Source organism: Diorhabda sublineata, chromosome 2, assembly GCF_026230105.1.
Source record: "Diorhabda sublineata isolate icDioSubl1.1 chromosome 2, icDioSubl1.1, whole genome shotgun sequence".
Classification (NCBI taxonomy): Eukaryota; Metazoa; Arthropoda; class Insecta; order Coleoptera; family Chrysomelidae; genus Diorhabda; species Diorhabda sublineata.
Genome location: NC_079475.1, coordinates 30,039,171 through 30,051,370, shown reverse-complemented (window position 1 = coordinate 30,051,370; position 12,200 = coordinate 30,039,171). Strand labels below are relative to the sequence as shown.

The 12,200-nt window shown below is 31.9% G+C and overlaps 1 protein-coding gene across 5 annotated transcripts in view; it reads left to right on the top strand.

The window, feature by feature from the left end:
• Positions 1–12,200, top strand: part of LOC130452825 (protein spitz-like) — a 486,395-nt gene that overhangs the window by 411,006 nt on the left and 63,189 nt on the right. The window contains exon 1 of one of the 5 annotated variants that reach the window (XM_056792293.1): positions 8,441–8,556. The exons of the other annotated variants lie outside the window; for them this stretch is intronic. Within the exon in view, the coding sequence (XP_056648271.1) occupies positions 8,523–8,556 (34 nt within the window). The 5' untranslated portion in view covers positions 8,441–8,522. Of the gene's footprint in view, positions 1–8,440; positions 8,557–12,200 lie in introns of those variants that run through there. 5 annotated transcript variants of the gene reach the window in all.

The window sequence follows — 12,200 nt, the reverse complement described above, 5'->3', positions numbered from 1 at the left end:
GATTACGGTTATCGTAAAAGAATTTATGCTGAGGTAGCTCACTTATTTAATATTACGAATCCAAATTATAGTAACGGTACTCCCTGTGTAGTACTAATCGACTTATGCAAAATTATTGGAAGAATTTTTCATTCAAATTTTTTGTGAACCTAATTGAAGAATTAGCAAGTTATTTTATGAACACTTATGAACTCGTTTGACTTAATTTTTAAATTTGGTGTAGTTTGTATATTGAACATTATATTTTATTGATACTCCAATATCAATTTCAATGGATTAGTTATAATTGATTTAATTAGTTCAAATTTATTTGCTGGATACAAGTATTTTTTTAAGATTTATATCGAAAACTTTCTATCTATTCCTGAAACTCAAAATCGAAAATTATTTACTACTTTTATAAAATGCCATATTGGAGACGCATAAACTTTATTCATCACACGAAAGCACTCGAACTAGATAATATTGTAATGTTCTTCTCATTTCTTCTAATTTATCATCAAAAAAGTTTGCGACGCACAGAAATAGCTCCAAGGTAACGCCGAGGGAGCTCCGCTACCGTGACCTTTGTGACAGAATGCGAAATCATCAGATAATTTTGCGACGCCGCTGTTGCACCTTTATGTGTGCTACAAGGTAACCTAATCTAGGTAGGTTGTCACAAGCTATCGAAAAATAATTGCAATTGAAATTTTCGAAATGGAAGATGTGCTTAAAGATAAGGTAACCGTAGAAATAATTATGTCATGATAATAACCGTAATGATCGTTAATATGATACTTATAACATACATGTCTATGACAATATTGTTTCTCCATTGCTGTTATTAATATTAATAAAAACACATACTTCAGTAACCGAATCAGAAGTTTATTCTGTCTGATATTTGAAAAAAAAAATCGGTACAATGTCCAATTACAGGGAATCAAACTCTTTAATAACAAAAAAAAATGCAGAATATTCTATGCAATTTCAAAAAATCGAAACCTGTTTGAAAACTCTTTAACGTGATACTTTCGTGACATTCCAGAGAGAGTAAAATGAAAGCGAAACGCTATCAGCTGTTGGCAAGCGTTATTTTCATATGTTATATAAATAGAGTGACTTCTACGAGGACATTTAATATTCCTTGATGTATTAGAGGTTAGTGTGTGTGTATTCTAGCTATTGCGTCCTTCATAAAGCGGAAATCAATTTTGTGACTAAACCTAAAAGTATTAGCGTACAATGACCTCCTCACAAGTGTGTCAGTGAAGGTGTGAAAACTAATAATACAATAAGAACGATGTTAAAATTAGTAAAAATATTTCTAAGTAAAAGCTATCCAAATAAAAAATATATTTAACATCAGAGAATTTTAGCACTTACTTCGGAACTAAGAAGCATAGAAGAATGTATTTTTGTATCTTTTCTAGACTCTGTACATTTTTGCCCTCTTCGTTTTGTTTTGTAATTGTTTTAAATAATATACAGTTGTTTTTTCTGATATATATTATGTCTAGTCGAATTCTTATACTAAGAGTGGGTTTTTCTGATTATCACCTCAAAATTAATGTTGGCGTTTTGAAAACTGTATAAAAAATTTCAAAGAAAAGTTAACTTATTGCATGCTTAGCAGAATTTGCATTTTAAGAACGAAGCATCAGACTAACTAACGTCTATTTTTGAAGTGATTAACTACCGTGTTAATACACTTACGTGAAGCAATAGGCTATTAGCAAAGATTAAAAATAGCCGACTGAGTGAAATTAGATGTACTTATTTGTCCGTAAAAAACTAGAGAATTATATTTTTTAAATAACTGATAGTTTTCCTCTATTTGAAAAATCTTCTTTAATATCAAATTTTCCAATGATATATTTGATGGAATCGTTTTATTTGAATTACTGGGTATCTTATATTGAAAATTGAGTGTGAGTGAAATTTTTAAATAAAAATAAAGTAAAAAGTCCGACGTAATGCGGATATCTAAAAATAGGATAGTGTCTTCTTCTTCAAGTGTCATATACTTTACAGCGTGTAGGTGTTCTCTTGTCCAAAACTTATAATCTATTATCTGAAGACATCCCTCTTCTGCACGACGAAATATTGTTGCCGCACCCTGAATGCCACACCAGTTTTACGCCCTGGTCCTCTCCTTCCGCCGATCTTTCCCGTCAGTATGAGCTTGAGGGGTGAATATCTCGGTCCTCGCAGAATGTGTCCCAAATAAGATACTTTTCCTTGTTTAATTACCGCTATCAGTTTTCTTTCCACACCCGCTCTCCTCAGTACTTCTTCATTCGTCATGTGCTCGGTCCATGGGATCTACAGAAGTCTGCGTAACAGCCACATTTTCATTGCTTCTAGTCTGTTTAAAATCTTACTTTCAGGGACCACGTCTCCACACCATGCAAAAGGATTCGCCAAATATAACATCTAAGGCTTAGGGGGACTTCTCGGCAGATTAGGAACTTATCATACTTTGTAAAAGCTGTTTTTGCAATTGCTATCCGAGTTTCAACTTCCTCGGCGCAATCCCATTTTTCATTTAACATACATCAAAGGTATTTAAATTTATTGACCCTCTCTGCGTTATTTCCATTACCCATTATAAGTAATTGAGCTTCGCCGTGTTGTTGTCTGCTTATGACCATTAGTTTGGTTTTATGCACGTTTATTGTGAGTCCTGGTTCCTAGTTCTTGTATGCTTCTACATTGTCGGCTAATATCGCAGTATCGTCGGCATATCTAATAATATTTATGAGAGTTCCATTTACTTTAATGCCTTTTTGATGGTCTTTTAATGCCAGCTGAAAAATTCGTTCTACGTATATGTTAAATAGCATGGGGAGAGTATGCATCCCCGTCGAACTCTCCTAAGTATCTGAAGGTGTTCCGTAGTTAGAGAGCCGCTAGTTCTCAGATCCGCGGTTTGCACTTCATACAGCTTTTGTATGATCCTGATGTCTTTATTATCGATATCAACATCCTTTAGGATGTCAAACACTAAGTTATGCCGAATGGAGTCAGTCAGTAACTTTTTAATAGTGTATAAAGCAAACGGAGACATCTTTTCTTTGATCATAACATTTATAGCATAACATGATAGTGTCTAAAAATTCGCAAATCCACATTTCCATCTGTGTTTGAAATATAAGAATTTCCTCGTTTATAACTGATATTTTATTCCTTATGTTATTTTCACGTACACTTGGAAACAAAGGTAAATCTAACAAAAATTTATTTGAAATTTTAACATTATTTTTATCTCTTCTTGTTTCTTTCCGTTATTATCAATTACCTTTTATACTAAGAAGAACGTTATTTGTAATATCGGATTAAATCCTACTTGCCGAAAACATACTCTGAAATTTCACAATCCTTCCTTTGCTATGAGATTTTTTAGAATAAAACAAGAAGCATATTGAGAACTGAAATCAATTAAATGTGGTGTACCACATGTGTATTGGGTTCGTTTCTGTATATCTATGACACCACAACTAGAACATAATACTATTGCTACTTTTGTTGACTATTAACAATAGGAAAAAATAGTGAAAACGCAATTGAGAATTATAAACAACTGTCTACAGAATAAATAACCGAAATATAAAATCAGTCTAAAAGAAGCGAAATCTATACGTCCACCAGTAAATATTAATAGTATCATTTTCAGCAAAATACCCGGGTATAATAATCGATGTGGAGTCCCACTGGATAACTTGCATATGAAAGAAGAAGTTTGAATCTTTCATAAGCTGCAGATACAAACTATTGAACAAGTTATTATCAATTTTACCAAAAGACTGGGAAAAAATCCTTCTTTAACACGTGAACGTCCAAGCAATCCAGCTGCTGGACAACACAGAAATAGAAAAAAGACTTGAAAGGACCAAACGATTTAAGTTAGTGGAGTAAAAATGTTGAAAGCATTACAATATGCATTTTTAAGTGTTAAGTTTAACGTAACCAACCAGAACCTAAGAAACACTACTGAGTTTACCTCATTTTTAAGACTTTAAACGTATCAATTTAGGTTAGAATAAAACTGCTCATTGGTCCAATTCGATCAGATTATGTAATGTAATAAAATACCCAATGAGTGTTTCATATTGAAAAAATAATATTCATATTCATATTTTTTCAACATTACATTTACTTTTCCCATTGTCTTTTCAACATAAACTTCAAAAATTACTGTATATTCTAATGTTTTAATGTATACTGACACATATAAGCTCGAAATCATTGTCTTAATGTGATTTTCATATTTATTTCTCGGGTTTTTCAACATCTATAAATAATTGTAGTTCTTATGCTTTTTCCTCTACCCATTTCAACATGTTAATTTGTCGCATTTTCAAATTTATCTTTGTGCTTAAATAGTATAACTTTTTTTAAATACTTAACGTTACTAGAGGTTTTGAAGATGCTTAGTTCGGTACTGTTGTCGCCCCTTTGGAATTTGCTATTGCAATCAAAAAAATACTTGCGTCTGTATTTATCACCATTAAAAAACGTTCGTTGTGAAAAATTACACAGTTAGAGACATATTAAGACAGTTTTGTCGCCATTATGTCTTTTCAAAGAACACGAGATTAAATTTACTGTTTTTTTGATTAAAAATTAATGGTTATGTTGTGACGACAAATGAAAGGAAAAGTGTTTATAAAAAAACATTGTGTTAGTTTTATCAAAAAACAACTTAATCATTAATATATAAGTATTTCTGAAACTTTAATTTACAACTAAAAAATTATTTACTCTGTTCAGTCAGTCTTCATTGAGGTTAATATATTAAAACTGATGCTGATAAATATTTTAATTTTAGTATATACCTCTTCTCTATCCTTAGAAAATTTTATGTCCAAAGTCTTATTCTCACAAATCCTTCATTCTACGTGGCGCTTTTTCTTTTACACCTTCAACTAGCTCAAATCTTATTGTTGTGAGCTTCTTTTTCAAACTTCTAGGTACCAATTTGGCATGCTAAAAGGATCAAAATTAGGATCATCATCCTTTTTTTAAAATAAATGCACGCATTAAACATGTAGTACGAGAGCCAGTGATATTTTTGAGAAACTGTTGTGGAGGGTCTAAGTGCTATCTGTGAGGATTAGGCCCGATTACGGTAGGGAGTGATAGAACACCATTAATCTGTAAAAATCGCGCATATTTTTATTATTTAGTCCAAGTAAACATTTTGCAGTAGCAGTAGCTGTGAACTTTTTTATTATTTAGTTAATTTTAAGTATGTATGATAATTAGCAGAACCAAATGGCGGTTTGAACTTGCTCTTATTTCGTGACTTCGTAAAATAATTTAAGTTGTTATTCAAATATGAATAATAGTTTCGTTCATTCTTTTACAATTATAGTAGTGACCATAGATATCAATTTATCTTTGGAGCCGCTATTTTAATGTTCATACGTTGAAAGTGCAACTTGAAAATTACAAAACAATTTTGGCTGCAATAATAATAGAAATCAAGGTGTGTATACCTAGAATATTTTTTTCTAGATGTACCTCTTAAGCTTATCAAATAATGGGCGTGCGCCAACTCGTGATTTACCCGCCATAAGATTTTAACTTCTGTTAGAATGTGCCAATTCGTGATCGTGGTTGTCATGAAGATTAGACAACTCGTGACGGAAGATTATGCAGCTCGGGATTTTAATTATGTACGTTGTTGAAAGTTTATTAGGTAAAAAGCAAAAGATCAACAGAATATAATGTATTATAGTTGCACATACCTCAAAATGGATTTTAACGTTAAAATCGTTAATTTTGATTTTACACATTTTAATCACATTCACTGCACGGATTTTTTGCTTTTGATTTTAATATTTTCTTTTTTTACATATCTATTCTTCATTTTGTCTTTCCTTGGTTTTCCTCTCAGTTTCTGAAATACTGTTTATTAATAACATTTGGATTTTATTTTTTATCTTTTATTGATCAACAATATCACATCCTCATATAGATATGTGTATTCAATACTTGATTTGGCGTTTAATGAAAAATGATTTATTTTCCTTTGTTGATTTTTTTCTCATAATCACTTTATTAACATTGTTGTATGAAACCATTTCGAAATAACAGATATCTCTATTGCTGAATTAGTAGAAGAAAAAAATCATTATGAACTTACAAATACTAAACGTAATTGCATACACATTTCCTTTTTTTTTTAATTCAAACAATAATAGATCTCCAGAGCTAATTTCAATACATCGTTATATACCGCAATTAAAGGGTTAAAACGTCTTAAAAATGGTTTGTCAAGGTCATATTCAAATATATGTATATACGCAAATACTCATTTTACGCAAGTTATTTCTCCAAATCAGCCAACCCTGGTTTCGTTTTCGTGACATCACTGTTCATTCTACCGTTTCTTTTTTTAACCCATTTATGTTATAAATAGCCCAACTCATTCATAACGAACTCCTCGAATTTTTTGCCAGCCAGACAAGTCTGTCAACATCAATTTCTAATCTTTGCGCAATATATTTTACAATGTACATTTCGCCGAGGTTGTAAATCAGATCTCGCCCATTCTCAATTCGGCACCGATTGCGGAATTCCACGGACGGCATCTCCTTAAACTGCACCAAGGCCTAGTGCACCGGCTTTCGGGTGCATCACACTTTCATCCAGGCGTCGCTGGCATGTGACGCGTCGGTCTAGACGTCTCTGACCTTGCTTGAAATAGACGCTAGACGCCGGAAGACTCCTCGGTCGGTATCTCGTGTAGTGGTGTGGCGTTCCCCATCTGATGTCAGTCTCACAGATATTTCTAGTTAAAAATGTGAATTTATGTGATTTACTGCATACCTACAGGAATCGACGAAATTAACCATTCTGATAATTTTTTTTATTTTAATATATTATAATTCATTCAAATGTCAAGGTCAAGATTATAGAATGGGAATAGTCAAGTGGGTACTCTTCATAATTAGAGTACTGATAGTACTGAAATATGTGATGGCTACAATTATTGCCTTTCAATTCACTGGTACAACGTCCATTATTCGATGAAAAAAAAATTATTTTTCAACATAAACTCTCTTCAACGTAGCGATTATCCAATAGAAAATTATCGGATCAAGTCAGATCAGTTGAATATTGTGGAAGAAGTAGTTTAGCTAATTTTTCCACAACAGTGAGTATTTACTTGATCGAAAAACTTTTTTCAACAATAGCGATTGTATCAGCAAACCAGCATAATAATTCCCACTTATTGTTTCAACTGTATTTCTGTTTGTTGAGTATGACATATTGTCAGAAAAATTTAGTAGGATTACGTTTGAGGATATCCAAAAATTCGTTGAAAATTTTAATACGAGCCAGCTTGTAAATAACATCAAGCAATCGCGGCACTCACCTTGCAGAAAACTATTTTTATCCGTTAAGTACAAGAACTCGATTTTAAATATCATGATTAGAGTAGGTACTGACTGTCTCGGAGTTTCAAAATCAACCGTATTCATATGGGTACTTAAAAGCAAAGAAACACTAACAATCTAATTACTAAAGCGAAAGTGTTGTCATTTTGCCACTTTTCCGTTAAACCGTCATATTAATACCAACAATTTGATTGGGGCGCAATGACAAGTACTGCCTCACCAAACCCACATAACTAATTACATCATTTTCGGTAACAGTAGAACTTCGACCTTTTATTTTTTTGGAAGGTCATATAGCAATACGGAATATCATGTAAATACTTAATCATCACTGAAAAACTTTCTGTATTCCTTGAATATATAATTCTTCTTGGCTACGTTATTCTTACTAATTACCTTTATGGATGCATGCACTTTCACAAATGATTTTTAATCGACCCCTCTGTTTACCCTCAATATACTTTGCAATTTCAAATGGATAACTCACATAATGGACGCCGTGTACCGTGTACCGACATTTTCTGAAGGTTATACGAGTAATGTTCTCTATTGCATCTGTTGTTGATATCTTTTACTTTTCCATTCATCTAATAATTTTATATTCTTTTTACACTTTGGTTCGTTGTTTGTAAGTGAGTGAATCCGCAATCTCCTGACATAATTTTGATTTTTAAAATACTTACCCCAAACCCGAAACATAATTTGAAATAGATGTTTTTTTTTTCGTTTTTAATTTTCTATTTGATTTAAAATCTCACTTAAGCCACAATAACTAAATTAAATGAGCACTACAATTTCCGCAGGAAAATACACACTTTTAATTCATTATATATCATATATATTTAGGATTAATTTTACTTATATATTTTTCCACTAAATTTAATTAATTTTTTAATCACTAAAAGAATATTTCACAATAAAGAATAATAGCAATATATGTCAATTCATTTATTTTGGGGTCACTATTATCAAATTTATATTTAGTAATGATCAGTTTGAGGTACTTTGTCAAGATGTTTGGGCAGGCGTAAATAACGGAGCAGGCTAGTAATCTTTATATAGAATGCGCGATTAAGTTGTATGTAATTGCATACTTATTTTAGTTTGGATGGAAGATATTTCTTGAACCGTATGGTGTTATCAATAACGTATTCCGATTTTTGCGGTAAGTAATCAATGTTATGTAGTAGCAGCCGCAGTAGCAAATGTAAACACTACAATTGATTTTATGCGAAAGCAAATTTTCGTTTTTACAGTTGAAATAACTAGAAATATACTATTGTAACCATTACACATTATTAGTTCTTTTTTCCATTTTTTGTTATGTTAATATCAGTATTCATGTTTTCAAAGCATAGATACTAATTAAATATAGTATATACCGCGTGTTTTGAGAACCTTCTTATCTACTTTAAATTACTATTATGTCTACAGAAATTGTCATTCGTCGACAAAGAATAATATATCATTTCGTGTATTGAGCCATACTTTGAAATGATAAGATATGGTCCCTGGTCTAGCAAAGAAAAACGTTTATAGCCAAATTTTGTTTTGTTCGTTTTTTTTTTTGTTGAGAGTGATATAATCCGACCAATTCTCTCCCAACCTTTTTATGTCATTTTCTTAGAATTTACCTCAAAATAAGTTTCTGTTTTCAGCGTACAATTTTCTAATTTACTTCAGTTCATTGAATTAGACCATTGTTTTTATTGACGGTGCATTATCTTGGTCAAACATTTTGGTCGTATCATTGTTTTTTCCCCTTCTACGTATGCTAAAGTTTTTCATGATCAAATGTTCATGTCAAATATCATGATAAATTTTTTCTCAATTTCGCTTTGCCTCTTTTCAACGTCCTGATCGTTGAGCAATATGGATTCTTGAACTCCGCATTTCATTCATTGAAGCTTGATTTTTCTGGACAATAATCACGATAGTAAATTTTAAGCCAAAATTTTGATACATCGGTTAAAAATCGGTCTTTATTCAAAACAAAGTCCACTTGTTCCTATTGGTAGAGAAGGATTACTTCAAAAAATTCTAATAAACATTATATTTGAGGAAACGAGCTTAAACTTTGACAGCTGTCGTTTCAAAGATGGCACCTCAAAGAAAAAATATAAGAGTGTGATTTATGGTGACCTCTACCCTTAAGACTGAGAAATTATTAATCTATGGTAGATACAATTGAAGTAACCTGTCGTGTTTTAAAATATAAACAATAGAAATATTTTTAATATTAGAAGCTACATAGGTGAAAATTCTCATAAAGTTCATTCTAGATGACAGATGAGACGATATGTATAGCGTCTGGTTTTCATTGGCACCTTTCCCATGTGATTCATTTTCGCTTATGTCTAGCAACGTGAGAAATTGTGGGTGGCACGATCCATTAACTGAAATTCAAATAGGATACATTAGATAACTAATTTTGGAGTGAAAATTGAAATTTTATAGGCTTCATATATATATTTAGTGATGTTATATACGAGGATGGTCCCAGAAGTACCTGGTCTGACGTAGAGATGGCAGTAGCTGCTTGAAAAATACCACTGTATTAGAAAGTACACAATCTATACAGCACATAAGTTTGAAGACGTCCCGTTGTTTAGTATTTGTTATATATATTTATAAATGACAAATGTAAATGGAGATAATTTAATGACATTTGGCAATATGAATACCGAGTTCGCCTGCAGGCACCAAGAACGTCAATTTATCGAGACTCATTTCTTAAGAGAAGCACAAGCTTGTGGAATCCGCAATCAAGGCACGTATTTCCCGGACACTACAATCTACAGAAGTAAAAGATCAATATACACAGGCATCTCTACACAGGCACTACTCGAACTACTCGAGTGCAATAGGGTGCAATATCCTCTTGTGCTTCCTTTTTACATAGAAAAACCAAACGATTTTAGGAATCTAATATTTTATTAACTAGGTATTCATAGTTCGTAACTATAAAACGCGGCCCAAAAGTCTCCCTAGATTTAAGTTCTTGCCTAGTAAACTTTTCTATAAAATTAATATCGCCCAGCAACTTTTCAATTTGTCGCCTAATAAAAATAACCCTTGTTCAACATGGCGTTATGTAACTGCGATAATATATCCTAAACCCTTCTTGAACACCCACTAAAATTGCGATAACTTTCAAGTCACCACATATCTACCAATTGCAGCAGATCTATCTTATCTAAAGGTCGCTTAACACGATGCAATTCATCATGCAATCCAATACAATACACAATATTTCTTAATCAAAAGTATACGTAGATAAAGTTCAGCTGATTGTTTCATGCAAGATCTCTCACTTCAACATTATCGGTTTGGTGCCATTTCTATTACGTGTAAGTTGCAATTCTAGGAAGGAATGAGTTTCTGATCTGCTGATATTACGTTTCTTGTCTAGGATTTCTTAGTTATCTTATGTTTTATTTTTCTTGGGAGTTTGTCAAATGTTTCTATATCCATTCTCAAATATAATTGTGTATGTTTTCTCGTCTAATTCTAAAACTGATTTTATGTTTGCCCTTATTACGAGTATATCCGGCCAGAGCTTAGCTCATCATCGCCTAGGCGATCTTCTCTGCCCATTAGACTTCAAAGCAGCCAGAGATTAGGAAATTGTTTACTTTTTCTTATGGAATTTACATTAATGGCAACAGCTTGCAATATTCGTCTATGAAATATTTTGAAAAAGAAATTGCATGCATTTTCTTACACGTTGTCTTACCTCATGTGAAGCGGCCTTAAATTGATTGGTTAACTGGTATAGATGGTTTTAAATTGCCATAATGTTAATACAGAGCTGTTGAACTATATTTCGTTAATTCTCCAGTAAACCATCGATATCATATGGCTGTACACATAACGAATTTTCCATATTGTAAAATGCGGAAAACGCGACATTTCTTTCTCTAAAAGTTGTAATTTTCATAAAATATTGGCCATTTGAATGTTCCATCTCTTCTTTTTGAGGAAATCCTTGTATAACGAAAATAGCAATCATAAGATGGTTGGTGGGTACTCGCTATACCATTAGAACTACAGAAGACATACTTCTTGTTTTCTTGTACCGAATTACTGAAATGCTACAACTGGTACAGCATACATGGAAGGTCCACTGTTTGTCTTCATCTCAGATTACAACATTAAACTTCATGAGAGTAAAAAAATAATTATATTGGACTTTTATAAATAGTTCGGTACCTTCCGCAACTGGTACCTATTTATTGATATTAGAATGTTTTTATGTATTGATAATGTTATTGGCTTATTTCATTCTTAGTTTATTACATTTCATACTTCGATTCCTTCAATTTTCTAATAAATAATAGTAAATAATTACTATTTTCAATTTCAAAACTTAACTTCGTGATAGTATTCCTTCTCCTGTGAAACTAATAAATATTATATGTAGCCAGTTTCACATAAAGCGAATTTGGGATATTTATTGGAATATATTAACCTAACGAAATGTAATGTCTGAACATACTATTTGATTCAGGAATGATAAATAGAGGTTACAGTTCTATAAAATTATTTTCGTATTGTCATATATCTGTGGTCAATGAATGTTTTTATTTATAATATACCTTCCCATTCACTTAAGAATTTATAGACAAGCAATGAAACAGTGTTTGAGATTATTAATCTATCAACTCAACAAGAAAATAACCAACAAACAACATAACCGTTTTGCCACAACAGCTTCTTTTTTCTACTAACAAGAAGACCACCTCTAAAAAAAGTCCCCCGCGGTACATTCACTTGATTATAGACCGAAATTTGCTGATAATTATAAAG